This window comes from Carassius gibelio, chromosome A23, assembly GCF_023724105.1.
Source record: "Carassius gibelio isolate Cgi1373 ecotype wild population from Czech Republic chromosome A23, carGib1.2-hapl.c, whole genome shotgun sequence".
Taxonomy (NCBI): Eukaryota; Metazoa; Chordata; class Actinopteri; order Cypriniformes; family Cyprinidae; genus Carassius; species Carassius gibelio.
The window spans coordinates 10,909,714-10,927,786 of NC_068393.1; the positions used below are offsets into that span (position 1 = coordinate 10,909,714).

The following is an 18,073-nucleotide window of genomic DNA, read 5'->3' on the forward strand; positions in this document are numbered from 1 at the left end:
GACCCTGGTTCAACCAGAAGCTCAGTTTTACACACACAGAACAGGACTTGTGTCTGCTTAGATCTCTGGAAACAAAAAGTGATATATGGTCATAGAAATCTGTGTTTGTTTGTTGACCAAGTGAGACTTATTTTGTGGTTCTATTGTGAATGTGAGTGTGTAGTTTGTGTATCAAATTTGGTGAGACCCTGAATATCTTTCTATTTCTACTTAGTCCTTGTGAGCTCTACCAAAAAACCAACCTTGAAAACGGACAGCTTAAATGTACTTAATGTACTTAAAGGTCCCCTTCTTCGTGATTCCATGTTTTAAACTTTAGTTAGTGTGTAATGTTGTTGTTAGAGTATAAATAATATCTGTAAAATTCTAAAGCTCAAAGTTCAATGCCAAGTGAGATATTTGATTTAACAGAATTCGCCTACAAAAAACGACCCGTTTGGACTACAGCCCTCTAGTTCCTGTAGTAATGACGTCACTAAAACAGTTTTTTTGACTAACCACCGCCCACATGAATTCACAAACAGGGGGTGTGGCCTTGTTGCGCTCCGACGGAGAAGAAGGAAGAGCTGTTTGTGTTTGTCGCCATGTCGTTGAAACGCTGTTTTTTTTTTTCATCTCTGAGTCCAATCATCTTTGTTTGGGCTTCCCAGGAACGCTGTACTTTGAGATTAAAGGTTACAATTTATGTTTAACTCGGTTCCCGAAAATTATAATGCACATGTAAAACTATGTGCAGCTAATTTTTTTCACAGTTTTTGTGACAGTGAAAACAACAGTATACAGATAGGTGAATTGTGTGAAAAATACTGTTTTTTTACACGCGAAACATGAACACGTTATATTGCACATTGTAAACACAATCAAAGCTACAAAAAAGCGCGTAAAACGGGACCTTTAAATAACTAAAACTAAACTAATGAAACGTAAAACAAAAACAAAAAAACAAACAAACTCAAAGGCAAAAACTGAATAAAATGACTGAACTAATAAAATGACTAACACTGAAAAAAGTATATAAGAAAAGTTTATAAACTATATAGACGTGTGTATATATATATATATGTGTATATATGTCATCCTTCTCTGACTGAGCGTCCGACGGTGAGATGCAGAAACTGATCACGTCTGGAAAGAAATGTGAGGAATGCCTTCTGCCCCGCCACCATTTTCAGAGCCTGTTTATGCAGGAATGTTATTTTTACAACTTTCGCTCTCCCCTCCTCCTCGTCTCTTTACTGCACATCCTTCGAAACACAGACGGGAAAGGAGGGAGAGGTAAACAAAAAAAGAGCTAACTTTGGAGTTGATTGACGGAAAGGCTGAAAGGGAGAGAGAGTCTATTGTAAAGTGTTGCAGTTATCTGTAAACAAAAGGGTTGTCGCAACAATGCCTGTTGTTTTAAGCGCCGCTTACGAAGCTTAACTTGGAGATTGTTTGTTGCTGACCGTGTCTGAAAGATAAAAACAGAACCAAGGGAGAAAAAGAAACAGCAGATTATCATTTTAGTGTGCGTATTTTCATGTCATTAAAATAAAATCTGCACTTGTTTGAAACGCCGTTTGATTAGAGACGTCTAAATAGAAGTTCAGATGTTTCTGCGAGGGAGTAATTGAGTTTCATTGGCAGCTTTGACTAATAAAAACTACAATTTAGAGGTGATTAAAAGTTTGCAGAAGTTTAGGATTAAAGGTTTAAGCAACACAACAGTTTCAACATCAGGTTATTTCCATTATTTGTGAGGTTATGGTTCTAGTTTTTTACTCTACTTTCAAGTATTAACTGGTGTTTTTCAATGTATATATAAAGCTTAAAGGATATTCTGTGTGAATATTTATATATATATATATACACTACTGTTAAAAAGTTTGGGGTCAATAAGATTTTTAGATGTTTTTAAAGTCTCTTCTGCTCAGCAAGACTGTATATATTTGAAAAAAAAAAAGTAATTATCAAACATTCAGTAAAAACAGTAATATTGTGAAATGTTATTACAATTTAAAATAACTGTTTTCTATTAGAATATATTTTAAAATGTAATTCATTTCTGTGAAGCAAAGTCTTCAGCGTCACATGATCCTTCAGAAATGTTTATGCGGATTTGGTGCTTGAGAAAACCTTTCTTATTATTATCAATGTTGAAAATTGTTCTTTGATGAAATGGACACTTTTGATCAGTTTAATGCATCCTGGCTGAATAGTAGTATGTGTATATAAATATATATATATATATATATATATATATATATATATATATATATAATTTTTTTTTTTGTTTGTTTGTTTTAGACGCTTTTTTGATGCTAGTCTATAATTTTTATGTTCACAATAAGCTAATAAAAACACATATTTGGGAGACAAAGTCAAGTATTGTTCACGTTTTTATGAACAGTGCACTTTTACAAAGAAATAAGAAGTTGCTCATCTCAAGCATCTGTCACAAATATGCAATCGGAAAAATAATAGTTTAAACAAAAATGTAGTTTAATAAAAACAATGAAAAATACCAGTTGATTTTGGACTGCGTCATTCATTTTACCAAGTAAATACTCCGCGTCTCTGACAGCGATTTCAGGAAGCGCATGAGTGAGAATGCTGAAGGATTGACAGAATGAAATAATAAACAAGTGATTGAGATGTAAAGCAGAGACGTTAAAGCGCTGTAATAGAGAGAAATGTTTGAGGGATGCGGTAGGGAGTGTGCGGGAGAGAGAGGAAGAGAGTTGGCACGTTGCCGTCTGGCAGGATGCCTGCTGTTCTGGAGCTCTGTGTCAGCGCCAGGACTCCCTGCCAGAAGGGGTTTCCCCTGACTCACACACACACACACACACACCATTCACAGTCACGTCAACATCAACCCACACTGTGAACCCCACATACACTAGAGCTACATATAAAACCTGAAATATCTTTAACCTCTGATCTGTCTCCACCACGCTCTGGCTCTCTGCCCTCAGATCACCTGCCTATTTACATTGATGTGGAAACCAAAAGGCCTCAAGATCCCGTCCTGTCTTAAAGTTGTGTTTCGGCATTCACAAGGGGAATCCCTGAGGAAATCAGAAAGGCATCTGGCAGCGATGTCTTTAACTCCACACATGCCTTTTCCTGTTATCCAGCGTTTGGAGCTTCTGATCAGACTTAAAGCAAAACTCCCTTTCAGCTAAACTCTGGCGTGTTTGCCCGGTCATTGCTTGGCCACAAATTAGATCAGGCAGGGAACCCGCTTTAATTGGCCTTTGTGTGTGAAGCCTGTTAATTTTCTTTTCCCTCCTTTTTTCTCAGGCGTCGTTAAGTGGGGTCCGTGTGTTGGCCAGATGTCTTCGTGCTACAAGTATATTGAGAGCCTTTTTCAGCGTGAAGAAAGGATGAATGAAAGGGGATGCAGATAGTGCTGTTTACTCTGTGGCGTTTGTGCACCGCGGGGTCAGTGGTTATAAAATCAATGGAGCGGAAACGTTTCTTGCTGACTTTTCAGATTTATGCGGGCAGTTTTGAATGTGTTGTTTGTCCTGAGTTACAAAATGGATAGTTCCAGTCAAGCTGGGGAAGAACACCGTGTGCTAACAGCTATGATGCTGAACATCTCTTACTCCCCTGCTGTGTATATCACTGTTCAGCACCCGATAAGCCAAATATTAACCTTGTTTAACCCAGTTTTGGGTCATGACCCACTAGTGTAGGATCACTGTTCCAGCAGAATGATGGCTGATTAATAACGTTTCCCTCACAAAATAACATTTTCATTAATTCTTCAAAATTTTGATATGCATGAACTAATTTAGAAAAGCTGTAAAGCACTCAAGGCTGTACTGTATTGTGAATATAGTCACTTAGTTACGTAGTGTCTAACAAAGTCATTTAACCACGGCTGTATTTAAAATAGAACACAACCTTGAATGCAGTGTTGCTTAAAAGACTCTGTTTGCTCAGTGCAAATGAATAATTAAAAACGAAAATTGTCGTAATTTATTCAACCTCATGTCATTCCAAACCTGTATGACTTATTTTCTTCTGTAGACTTTGAGAACTTGAGACTTTCCAGAAAAATGACTGACATAAAGCTGAGCCTTAATATTCAAGATGAAACTGACTTCTTATGCAAATAATATCTGTCTATTTGTTTATTTATGTTTATTTATTGTCCATAGAATAGAAGTCAAAAGTCGCCGTAGCTGTTTGGTTACCAGTATTCAATGTATTTTTGTTAACATTCTTCAGAATATCTTCCTTTGTGTATTAAAAGCATAGAGGTTTTAAACAACCGGAGAGACGATAAATGACAGATTGCAGATTTTTTTTTATTTTTTTTTATTTTGGGTGAACTATCCCTTTAAATGTTAAAGTCGTGCTAGTATTTATTCAGTTTCATACATTTTAGAAAAGGTGTTATGCTATAACTTTATGTGTCTGTTCTGTCACGGTGATGGGAGAGATCCTCAGTGGAGCGTTTTTGGATGGTGTGATGAATTGTTCTTTGGCAATCCTACCTCAATAGAACTTTAATCTGTTTATTTTTCTTGCTCACTTTAACCACACTAATGGCACACCAAGAGAGAGGGAGTGAAAGCAAGCCAGATAGCTGTGCTGTGTGATTTTGTTGCCATCAGGGACGGAGAGGATCTGTTGTGGCACCTTTGTGCTTGTTAGTCATGGGCATATAAACTATTGTTATTCTTGAGCCGTAGGTTTCTGTGAGTAGTTTGCTCTCCTCACAGTCTCTCACTTTGATTTGTGCATGAACTTTCATCCTTTCTCAGGTGTGCATCACTTTTAGTAAAATATGGTCTGATTCTCGGTTTCATTTTTAATAAGTCATCACCCATAATATCCAGATTTCATTGTATGACTCAAGGGGTCATACAGTAACTACACCATTTTATAGGATAAAAGCACCGTTCTTGAATTATATTGCGTTCAAAGTTTGCTGCTTTAATTTTTTCTTTTATTTTAAATTCCTAGTTTTATTCAACAGGGATGTATAAAACCGATCAAACGTGACAATAAAAACATTATACAGAAGATTGTATTATGTACTGTATTATAATGATTTCTGAAGGATCACGTGACACTGAAGGCTGGAGTAATGAGACTGAAAGTTCCTTTGCATCACAGGAATTATTTACATGTTTAAATAAATGAAAATATTAAAGTTTTAATATTTTAAAAAAAATATTAGTTTTTTTTTTTTTATTTTTATAATATTTCACAATATTACTATTTTTATTGTATTCTTGATCAAATAAATGCAGCATTGGTGAGCTATAAGAGACTAATGTAAAAACACGAGAAGATTTTACACACAGGCAGACTTTTGATTGGCAGTTCGTTTATACATCTCGTTATATTATAATAGAGTATTAATTAAAAACTGCTTCTGAAAGTACCATGCACATGAGCAGAGATTGTGGCAGCCAAGCATCTCCCATTGAATTTAAACGAAATGCTAATGGTTAGCTTTCTCCATGCATTAATGACATCTTTAAAGAGACAGTTAACCTAGAAATGAATTTGCATATAAATAATGCATATCTAGATTTGAGAGCTATGACTTTAAATACTTTTTAGAAGTGATTCACAAACTTTCATGGATTTCCTCACTTATATCTGTCTTATGACTGCAAAGGATTCAAAATGTAGTGCGTGAGTTTGTTATATAGAGCGTTTTTATTGTGCCTTTTTGTTTATGGTCCTTTTTGTTGCTAGTCATCCACTTTCTTTTGAAGAATCACACAGTGCACTTTACCACTTCCCTAAGCGATCGTGAAGAATGAGACGCACCAATCAAATCTGTTCTAATGAGACAAACACGAGGCAGATGAGGTGAGCTGGCCTGCTGTAACGGTCAACCGCAGCGGGGCTAAGTATAGCTGCGTCTCCCTGTGTTTGTGCCCAGGCTGATGGATGTGTTTAATGTGGAGGTGGGCGGAGACTGTGGCCACATCCCGTGCTGGTAGCCAGGGCCAGTGCAGTGTAACTGTTGATGGTTTGGCAGGCCTTTACCTTGGAGGAGAGCTTTCCGCTCTCCACGACCCCCGCTAAGATTTCAGTACAGTCCAACCGGACACTGTTTGAGGAAGTGAAACCTGTCCGTCACAGCAAGCGCCACAGAGAGCACCGCGTGGGTGGGGTCACAGAAGTGTGACCAGAGAGATTGTCGAACAGCTACGAGTGTTTAAAAAAAGTGCGCTTGAACATAAACACATGCTGATTTGTAACTACAGTTCCGAAATGACTTGGACAAAGTGCGCATTGTGCTTTTTCACCGGCCCTCAGGTTAAAAGTTGTCTTTGTTTGTGTTTAAGCCCCTGAACGTGAAGATAACACACACACACACACACACATACTCTCTGTCCCCCGCAGGTCTCATATCTGGCATCTCCTGTTGCAGTTGCTCCCCCTTCTTCCTCTGCCTGTCATCCCTTGTCAATGTGGTCAGTAAAGCATGACTAGCCATCCTCCCCTCTGGAGTCTGTGTGACTATCACTGACCGAGAGCTCTTTCTTTCTTCTCTCTCTTTCTCTCCTTCCTCTTTCCTTCCTCTCTGACATTCTTGTCTGTCACCCGCTCTCTGTGCCATCTGTTGCTCTGCTTAACTACCACACTCTCGTAATCTCCGTCGTCTCCCTCTCTCGCGCGCGGCTGTTGTCACTTTAGCTCAGTATGGTGAACTCACGGAGCTATTTTTGGTAACTGAACTTCTTTTTTTCCCGGAACACGTTGAGGGTCGTGTGCCTCTGTGTTAATAAAACCCTCACAGACGTGAGACTTGTGAAGCCTGAGACTTGGGTTCACATAGCCATGTCTGTTTTTCTGTTGAATAAATCTCTCAATTTTAGCGTTTTTATTGGTTTCATGTATTATTCATCTCTAATTTGCCAAAGGACTGAGTACGGTATATTTGATCTTGCCCATAAGTGACATTGATATGGTTTGCATGTCAAATGAAATATTTGACTTTTATTTTGTGATTTGAGTGAATAGATTCTGTTTATTGGAGTGCAGGACAGGTGACGTTTGTTCATGTGTGCAGATCAAATCAAATCATCTTTCTTGTTCGGAAGTCCCTCCCCCCTGGTGGAAGTTCACCAGAAGTGCACTCAATGACCTTTTGATATGCTCTCTGATTGGGTAGATGTTTTACAAACATTTGCATTTTTTTAAGTCACTCTATGGCAGGAGTAGGCAGTCTTAATTTCAGCTGAAATCATTTTTGTGTATAGCTCCATAAACACGCATTCAAGAAAAGGCACTCCAGTTCATTCTGTCTCTAAATATTTTGACAATTTTCAATGGAAACAAGATATTTAAGGTTTTATATACTCTTAATATTCTCTCTATTTCTCTCAGTAATAGAGTATTTTGCTGGAGTCAATATTCAATCTATGTATTTCAATAAAATGTATGTAATACTGCAACAAGAGTCATACTCTGTACATAATAGCTCTTAAAGTTAATCAAAATAGTTACATCATAGAAAATGATTCTGCCAACTTTGTGTAAGCATCTTGTAAGCTTTATTCTTAGTGATAGTTTACATGTAGTTGAAAAAGAAAGAGTTATAGTGATAGAAAATTCTTTTATAATGTTTAAAGTGTGTACTGTGAATGTAGCAATGAGTAAATTGCATTGAATCAGGGCAGATTTATAGGTAGTATTATAGCCCAAGAACTGATATTTTGCATTAAAATTACGTTTTCAAATTACCACAGTATTGTGTACAGAGTTTTGATTGTATAGAAGGTCTAATTGCCATAAGAGTGGTTATAAAAATAAAAAAAATAAATTAATTAAATTTACGATAGATTTTCTTTTTCCCTCTGTGTGCTATTTTAAAGTCTTCTGAAGATTTTTAGTCATTTTAGGACATACATTTGTTTTTTTAAGTTTATGATACATACAAAATGGCAAATGAACAAGTTGAGCAGACCCATTTTAAATGTCTTAAACTACTATGTACTATTAACATTGAAATATGGTAGATAATTTGATCAAAGTACTTACTGTGTAAATGCATGTTTTACGTTGTACTTAAATTTAATCTTTAATTTCTGGATTTACATCTATAACTTTTGAACCAATTTATTCCACCTAATCCACCCTAAAACCTAACCAAACCACTAGACCTGTCCCCAACCCTACCTGTATCCCTCCTCAGTAACAGCGTTTTGCAATACAACATGTACACAATAAGTACATGGTACATAAAACTATATAGAAACACATATTAGTTAAAGACAACTGATATAAAGCGTTTGATTTAATTAGCAACACTTAAAATTCAGTTGAGCGGAGCAAAATATTTTATTGGATAATCATAAAGTGGTGGTTAATGTTCCCTTGAGTTTGCAAAAAATGGCTATTTAATTTCTGTGGCAATGTGTGTTAATTTCATTGGGTGCAGATTTCTTATGTATTTGTAAAAGTGTATTTGACTCTGTGACATTGAATTAGCTGTTCTCTCACTCTCTGCCTTCGGCCAGAAAGGGTTAAACCTGCACACAGGAGGCAGCATGGTGTACACGGTGACCTCTGACCCCCGGGCCAGAGGAATGTGAAAACCCTTTAATCTCAAAACAAAACCTCAGACACACTCACCCAGCCAGTATGGATGGCCAGTTCCCCCCTCTGTGGCAGCATGAGTTTGTGTGGCCTAAAGAGAGGAGGGTCATATAAACTGCACACCCCCACAAACTGATGTGTCAGACTCTAATGAAACGCTCAAAGACTGTTCAGATTGCATGGATACCCTCGTACGCTAAAATGCTGGCGGTTTTGTAATGGGTAGCTTTTGGATGGTAGTGTTGGATTTAGTGTCAGAAGTGCAAGTCAGTGTTTATTCGAGTGTGCATACAGCATGTTAGATGTGCTGTGTGACGGATGGGGTGTATGCATGTGGAATGTTTGCGGTGGAGAAGCGTGACAATGGCGCGGGGCTTCCTGGAGCAGCTGAATGGAGTAGTGTCACCCCCTGCAGCCTCCCCGCTGGGTGACGACTGCAGCAGCGCCACACAGCTGTCACTTCCTCTTATCCACATACATATGGATAAACATACTCCTTTAAAGTCAACATGAATTGTCATTTGCAACTTGTTTACTTATGTAGGGTTAGGGTTAACCCTAACCCAACCCTAACCCTAACCCTAACCAAATATCTGAACAAAACAAGATAATCAGTGAGGAAAAAAATATCTTGGATAAAGTTTATCATTGGCAATTGGATTGGATTGGACTTCTTTTTTTTTTTTTTAAATGTAAGATATTTTTTTTTGTTGACTTTTTTAAAAATGTAATGTATTCCAGTGATACCAAAGCTGAATTTTCAGAATCATTACTCAATGGCACACGATCCTTTAGAAATCAATCTTATATTCTGATCGGCTGTTTTCAGGAAACAGTTTTTATTATTATCAATGTTCCAGATAGTTGTGCTGCTTTATATTTTGGATTTGGATTCCTTGATGAATAGAAAGTTCAAAAGGACCGCATGTATTTGAAATTAATATTTTGTGAGATTCCAAAAGCCGTTGCTGTCGCTTTATAGCAAATTAATACATCCTTGCAAAATAAAAGTATTGATTGTTGACCTCAACAAATTAATGAACAAATAAATACTTATTTATTGTTTGGTTATGAAATCTAGTGTACTGTATAACAGGAGTAACCTGTGTTTGTTTGTAAGTGTTTACATTTTAGGCTCATGTGACTCTTTGTTTTTGCCACATTAGAAACTGTGTGGTCAGCAGGGATCAGGTGGATTTTGAACTCTAACCAAAATGGCCACTGACTAGAGGTTAACTCATGAGCGATAGAGAGATTAAGAAAGAAACAATACTCTGTATCATACCAAATAATGTTCATTAATATTAAAGCAACGTGATGCATCCTTCAGGAAAGGGATGTTAATACATAATACTCCATACTGATGTTAAATGGATGCTTGTGCCATGGGGTTTTACTTAAGTATACATTTTTCTGTGAAAAAGGTAGTGCTATTTAAGGGCTAATTTATTTGTCATCCCTAGAGGCAGCTTTGTGTCTGTGTTTGCTTTAGGATTACAGGAGCCTTACACCGTTTCATAACACTGGAGAACATGCACACACATGCATGACAGAAAATGCATGGACACACAAACTTACTTTGTGCACCTCAATGGTTGATGAGAATACAGAAGAGAACAACTGCCGACTGCTGTGTCTGCCCAATTTATTAACAGTTCTGTACATTACTGCCCTCTAGCTAGCGTAGTGGCACTGGAAATGTGTTTAGATTGGTTACAGTATGCCCACAGGCAGTTGCACATTTTACCCATAATGTCAGATAAATAGTGCTTTTATTGTTGTAAATTATATTAGAGCTTATGTGTCTGTTGATCAACCATGAACATTAAACAAAAAAACATTTATTAATCTTGATACATGTAAATATTTATAAATTCTTATTTGATTTATTATCATGTTTGTAATACGTAAATATTGTTTGTTGTCAATTCTTAATTCAAATAATGGGACAATATACAACTTGTGAATCTGAGTTCAATAAATGCTCTTAAAGTATTGTTTACAGTTAGATCAAGTTAACTAATGTTAACAAACCTTGTTCTAAAGTGCTACTTTTAAATAAATATATATATATATATATATATATATATATATATATATAAACTGAAATCAGATATTTGAAGTTAAACACTAATCAACGTTTTATGTTTTTTTATTTCTATGAAAGAGTGAAGATAATGATGAGCACTATCATCATCTACTCCGCCTCAGTCATGGCAGGTGGGACTGGATGAGAGTGTGAAGGTAAACAAAAAAGACATACATGTGTGTGTAAGAAAATACATAAATTGACATGCTTAAAAATGCCTGCTGTTTATTTATTTTTTTGTTGGTCACATGTTGTACACATAGCAGACAATTTCGGAGCCTGCATCCCCTTAAACGTTGCTGCGATATCGAACCAGAGCCTGGAAGGCAGGGCAGCCACGGCCGAGTTTCAATGGCAACGGCACCCTAGGGCTGCCATGGCAGCATCTGCCGCCGATGCCCCACACCATATTGCCACACTGACGCTGGAGGACAAGGAACAACGAGGCGCCACCAAAGTGTTTGGAGGTCCCGCTGCAGGGAGGACAGAAAGAGAGGCAGAGAACGAGAAAGAGAGGGAGAGGGACGGGAGAGGCAGTGGGAAAGAGTGTTTGGTGTGCGGTGCCCTCTTCAGCTCACAGGACAAGCTCCGGCTCCACGCGTTCTGTCACACAGGAGAGAAACCTTTCCACTGTTCCCAGCCCCATTGCCCGAAGGCTTTCAGCTCCAAATATAAGCTCTTTAGGTAGGTGCTACTTGCATGTAAAGGCCACAGTATACTTCAAGTTAAATAGAATAATTAATTTTTGTAATGTCGTTACAAAAATGCGATTTGTCCATGGCAATTACATAATAGGTGGGAGTGAAAAATCTTTGAAACGAAGAAATGAAAACATGAGCTCCGTCCCTATGATCAGATGCTTCTCTTCTCTCATTGCTGTCATTTTTTTTTTGTATGTCTGTAGTGTAAAGAAGATAAGTGCACAGGATTCTCAGCTAAACACTACTCTCAGTAGCACGGCTAGCATTGGAAATTGGTTTGTTCTGGGTTAAAATAGTATAAAGTACAGGAGTGTAGTCCAATCCTGTTCCTGGAGAGCCACTGTCCTGCAAAGTTTAGCTCATATCCTAATTAAACACATCCGAACAAGCTAATTAAAATCTTGAGAATTACTATAACTATAAGGGTAGCTGCCTTAGAGCTAAACTCTGCAGGACATGTGTCTTCCAGGAGCAGGGTTGGACACCACTGATAAAATAGTTTATACTTTGGAGAAGGGATGTCCAACCCAGCTAATGGATGGCCAACTTCCTGCAGAGTTTAGCTCCAACCTTAATTAAACACAATTGAACCAGCTGACTAATGTATCAAGGATTACTAGAAACTTTCAGGCAGGTTTGTTGTAGCTGGTTGGAGCTTATCTATGCTGGAAGGTTTTCATCCAGGAGCAGGAGGTGTCCAGTCCTGTTCCTGGAAGGCCACTGTCCTGAAGAGTTTAATTCCAACCCTAAATAAACACACCTGAACTAGCTAAACATGGCTTTACTAGGCATACTAGAAACATCAGGCAGGTGTGCTGAGGCATTTTGGAACCAGTGGCCCTCCAGGACAAAGTTTGAATACCCCTACTTTAGAGTGTCCCCTTGCAATCTGATATGAGCATAATGAATACAGTATTTCAGTAAGACATTTCCAATGTGTCAATCTTTAGCTAAAAACTATTTTTTGTCTACTTTGTAGGCATATGGCCACACACTCCCCACAGAAAACTCATCAGTGCTCATTTTGCGAAAAGATGTTTCACCGCAAAGATCACCTGAAAAACCATCTGCAGACTCACGACCCCAATAAAGAGGCTTTTAAGTGTGAAGAGTGTGGCAAACACTATAACACAAAGCTGGGCTACAAGCGCCACATGGCCATGCACTCAGCCACAGCTGGTGATCTTACCTGTAAGGTGTGCTTGCAAAGCTACGAGAGCACGCCTGCACTCTTGGAGCACCTCAAGAGCCACTCAGGCAAGTCTTCAGGTGGTACCAAGGAGAAGAAACACCCCTGTGACCACTGTGATCGTCGCTTTTACACCCGAAAGGATGTTCGCCGACACATGGTGGTACACACAGGACGCAAAGACTTCCTGTGCCAGTACTGTGCCCAACGTTTCGGGCGGAAGGACCATCTGACACGGCATGTCAAGAAGAGCCACTCGCAGGAGTTGCTGAAGATCAAGACAGAGTCTCCAGATATGTTGGGTATACTTGGGTCTGGTTCTCCACCTTGTGCTGTGAAAGAAGAGATAAGTCCTATGATGTGCAGCATGGGACCCACCAAGGACTCAATGATGGCAAAGCCTTTCCATGGTGCCACCCCTTTTCCCATGGGCATGTATAACCCTCATCATCTCCAGGCCATGTCCAATCCGGGTGTGGGCCACCATCACTCACTGGTTCCAGGGTCTTTATCCACTTCCATGGGAATAGGTTGCCACATGGAGCCGCCATCATCACTGCACCACCATCACCCACATCATCATCACCTTCACCACCCTCATCATCATCATCACTCCCCACCTCCACATCAGCAACAGTCTACCCTACAAAATCAGCAACAGCAGCACCCTCAGCCACCGCCCAAGTACCAGCTCGGATCTACCTCATACCTGCTGGAGAAGCCCCTGAAGTTGGAGATGGAGAGTTTCCTGATGGATCTACAGAGTGGACTCCAGGTACCTCCATCAACCGACCCCCACTCAGCAGCGTCGCCCAATAAGGAGGGTATGGAACCTTCGGCAGGATTGTCGGATGAACTTTGCGGGGACGCACTCTTGTCCAAGAGCCCTGCTGTCATTGAGTCTTTGTGTGCTGCTAACATGGATTTTTCTCATCTTCTGGGCTTTCTTCCGCTCAATCTGCCACCCTACAGTGCCCCCATGAGTTCAGGAGGACTGGTAATGGGTTACTCCACCATTTCTTCTTCCTCATCATCGTCAGCATCTTCGCATGCTGCCGAACCACATGCTGCCACAGCTGCAGTGCCTCTTACCTCTTTGCAACCTCAACCTCAGGAGCAACCAGGCTCCAGTGGGGGTCTCAGTCTTGGGTCTCTGCACCCACTCCCACCAGTGTTCAGCTCTAGCCTCAGTACGACCACTCTGCCTCGCTTTCACCAGGCCTTTCAATGAGGTCCCCACCCCAACCCTGGCCTGCCACAGTGCCTCGGGGCAGAGGAGCTTTAGTGCTCCCCCTAGGGGTGGGGAGGTAGAACACTTGAACACGTAGAATCCTTAACAAAAGCGCACAACAGCTTTTAAATGAGCCTGGAGGAAAACAAGCATATGAAATATTATGGAGCTTTTATTTAGGCTGAATTTTAGCTATGATTTTTTTAATACCCTTTTGAACCTCTCCCACCATCCCCTCTCCTAAAATTGTGTAGTTAGACAGCAGCATCAGTAGGCCATAAGGCATGGTACTGCATACTTTATAAAGTAATAATATTAGTAGAAAAAGATTAATGTAGAGAAGTTAATCTGTCTTTGAGACTCTGAAAGACTAGTTTGAAGTGATATATGAATTTAGTTTTCTTTTCCAAATGTGAGGCCTGACTTAGCTCTGTTGTCTCTATTCTGTTAAGCTTAAAGTCAGGTAATAGTTGGTTGCCCTTAAACTAAAACCGTCTTCATGGCCAGGAGTGGAAGAATTAGTGAAGGAATGAAGGAGTGAAATGGGTTTATATCTGATTCAAGACTCAATCAAATCCCTATTATTAAAAATTCATATCAGTATTTCAAAAGCAGTTTAAGAACAACGCCTGTACCTGATTAGATGAAAATATAATCTAAAATGCGTTCCTCCAGAACTTTTGGTTACAAATACAAATTTACATTTGTTGGAATGGTGAAATAACTCGTTTTTATGTCAGAGAAGCAGAGGGACTGAAAGTAGAAAGGCAAAGAGGGTTAAAACAACTGCACACTTTGTTCATTTGGTACAATGTGAACACTGACAGAACTAAAAAAGCAAAAGAAATTTACATTAAAATCTTACAGGTTTACAATTTATTTCAAAAGAAGCACTTTGTTTACAGCAGAAGGCACTTGACCTCTTTGGGTTGCCAAGGTGACCCACTGAAACCCCCTCCTCCCTTTCCCCACTCTACCTTCACACTTCCTGAAAAGAGACTACCATTAGACACACACACACACACACAGTTCAAACATCCTCCAAGTACTTTTGAATAATCCACAGCAATCCGAGTCTCTAAATGGTTTTCCTCCTTCCAGCACTAATTTTAAATCTCCTACAACTATATCTCACTTCCACATTCTTCCCGCCAGATCATGATATAAAATATATGTATTTTAAGAATAAAAAAAAGTATTTTAGTCAGGTTTATATTTTAGAGAGACGTACATTTGTAATGATAACCCTGGTATATGTGAATGGAAAAAAAAGACAAAACAAAAACAATTTTCTTTTGCAGTGTACAAAGTACCACATCAAAAATATATATTATAATTGCTTCTCAAGTACATTTTGTAATTTAGATAGTTGTATAAAAAAAAAAATTGCTGATGGATTTAAAAATAAATGTCTAGCAGGTTTACAGAATTATGTATCTTGCATCATATTGAACAAAATGAAGTATTAGCTTTTCCCTATAGCTTTTCCTGTTCCTTGTTTTTCCGTGTGAGTCAAAGGAGATGAATAGGATGGGATTTGACCTGCATATTATAGACTAATAGTGGCATAATCCAGTAGAATGGACTAGTCTTTAATCTTTAGAGCAAGTACTAGAGGCCCAAAATGTGATCCAGGTTTCAGTTTGCGTGTTTTTTTTTTTTTTTTTTTCAGTATTCGATCAGACCTGATTAAAGCTGTCTATTTGTGTGTTTGGTTGTACAGAGCCTTTGGTTTAACCGCACTGAAATGTCTGAAACCACAATTCCAATTGCTGTAGGGTCAGTTTGGATTTACGAAAACAGGAGTTAAGAGGGGTTTTGTCATATAATCTCTTATAAATTGCCATCTCACAGTAAGTGGACTGCACAAGTTCTTACCAAATAATCATTCATTACCAATGGCCATGTGAGGAAGAAACAGATGACCAGCAGTACCAGCAGTCATTTTCTTTCTCTTCACATAATCCATTTTGGGTAAATCTATTCTGTGTCCACATCTGTGTATATAGTGAATGTGAATATCTCCCAAGCAGGAAAGACCATAGAAAGGTAAAAGTCCACATCACAAAACTAAGACGAAACAATATTATGCTGCTCTTTGTGCTGTGGTTGCCAGCAACCATAGACCACTCTGGAAACATTTGAAACTGCAAATGATCTTTTAGCAGAAAACATGCACAGTAGTACACATGTTTGTCCGTTTTCTCTGTTCTTCAGCTGCTTTGATTCGAATGAACATTTTATGAAAAGGGTCTGAAAAGAGACACAAAGAAGTCACCAGCCTGGTCTTTGACATTCAAAGCATGGGACATTTGATTGGGATATTGCCTAGTCGTTTTGTCATTATATTAATTCTGTTCGTTGAAACAGGACCTCAAAACAACACAACGCATCACCTCATTTATTTGTTTTTGTTTGTTTGTTTTTTCATACAAAAAAAAAAAAAAAAAACCTGGGGAGAAGAAACTTCTTTTTGCACAATTGCTAACTAAAGAATAATTGAGTTAGTGTAGCTTATACGGTAAGAGTGATTCTTTTAGAAATAATTGTTTCATTAGAAAGCAATAAACATCCTGCATTATCAGTGGGCTGATAATGATTCACAGGCATTCATGGATTCTTGGACATTTTTCCAACAAATAATAAAATAATAATAAGAATTAAAAAAAAAAAAAAAAACATAAGGACATTTAAAATGAATGGAACTGGACATTCTAAATGTGTACGGACAAAATTATAAAATTTATTAAAATAAAACAAAACAATAGAATTGAACATATTCTCGTATTAGGCTTGAAGCTATCAAAACTTTTTTTTTTTTTATATATAGATATAATTTATAATTTATTTTTATGAAATAGGAGGATATATGTTTAACAACAAAATAAGGCTTTTGGCAATTTTTGAGTTTGTCCTCCCTGGGTTTTCTGTGAGCTGATCTGAATTCTAGCACTTTTAAACCTTAAAAAAAAAAGAAGAAAAAAAAAGAGAGTATTTTTCAGCCTTGTATGTTTATATGTTTTTAATTTTGTATTTGATCTTGTATGTGCCATTAGTTTGATGTGTAGAGTGTATTCTTCATCTTTATGTGAATTGTTTTTTTTTCCTCCTCTCCCAAAAGAGTAACAGTATTTTAGATAGATTTTCACTAATATTAACTGCATTGGCCCTTTTCAAATGTTGTCTTGTCATACATATGAGGAAGTCATTTAATCTTATTATAATAGATGTTAGAGTAACATGCTCAGAATCAATCTCAGAATTTTGAAACTTGATCAAATCATCAATGCCACAAACAAAGCAAAAGCCTTTTCCATCTCCATCTATAACTGTTTTGAGGTGTTTTCAGTCAGCATTTATAAAAGCAAGCTGGCAGGCTCAACTGGTGGGAAATTATTCCCAGCTCTCTGCCCCCCAAAAAAGCACTTTTGGTTCAAATGAAGTTTTATATAATAACTACCTGCGCCACATCTGATTTTAGTTTTTTTTTTGTTTTTTTTTTAACCAGCAAGACAGATTAACCAAGTTAAAATGATCTTTTCCTCTCTTGTATCAATGCACTTGTCTTTTATTCCCCAAATACTAGTTGGTACCTATAACAGAAATGTTAAGGGAAATTATTAGGTAACCAAGCCAGAGTAAATCAAAACAATCGGACTTTTAAGAAAAGGAAAAATGATTCGATAAAATGCTCTTTCGGCTTTTAGTGAGAAAATGGGTACGTCCGCAGAGGACAAAATCCACTTGTAGTTTGATATATTTTAGCTTAATGTAAGTCTTGCATTCCAAGCTTTTTATGTAACTTGTTTAGCAATATAGTCCTTCTATTTTTAGTACTTGCTTATTACCATGACTTCTGGAAAAAAGGTGAAAATAAATAATGGAATATTCATCCTTACACTATTTTATATAACATGGAGCTGATGATTGACAGGACGAATTGTAATAAAAATGCATAATGGCAACAAACAGTCTGCTTTTTTGTTACACAGCTCACCTGCGATCAGTTGCTGCATTGTAAAGTTGACAGATTTGTATATTGGTTGATCCAAAGAGATGACATTTACAACAATCCTATTTACTTACTGTACAGTACATTGTACTATTTGACTTGTAATGTGTTATGTTAAAAATGATTAAAAGACAAACCCACGGTTTCATATTTCTGGCGTCCTTTTTTTAAGCGTCTGATTTCCTGTCTGCAGTGGTGAGAGAGGGTGCGAGAAGAAGCTGGCTGGTTATGGCTGAAAAACTGCCATTCGCATACCATACAGCCAGAACAGGAAACCACACCACAGCGCACA

The 18,073-nt window shown here is 38.0% G+C and overlaps 1 protein-coding gene across 2 annotated transcripts in view; it reads left to right on the plus strand.

Annotated features, from left to right (window-relative positions):
• LOC127944515 (zinc finger protein PLAGL2-like) overlaps positions 1-17,924 on the plus strand; it is a 35,647-nt gene extending 17,723 nt beyond the window's left edge. Inside the window, exons 2-4 of one of the 2 annotated variants that reach the window (XM_052540507.1) lie at positions 10,727-10,803; positions 10,915-11,332; positions 12,329-17,924. In XM_052540507.1, coding sequence (XP_052396467.1) covers positions 11,025-11,332; positions 12,329-13,769 — 1,749 coding nt within the window. In that variant the 5' untranslated portion in view covers positions 10,727-10,803; positions 10,915-11,024 and the 3' untranslated portion in view covers positions 13,770-17,924. Of the gene's footprint in view, positions 1-10,726; positions 10,804-10,911; positions 11,333-12,328 lie in introns of both variants that reach the window. The other variant, XM_052540506.1, reaches the window with a different exon arrangement.
• The last annotated feature ends 149 nt before the right edge of the window (positions 17,925-18,073 follow it).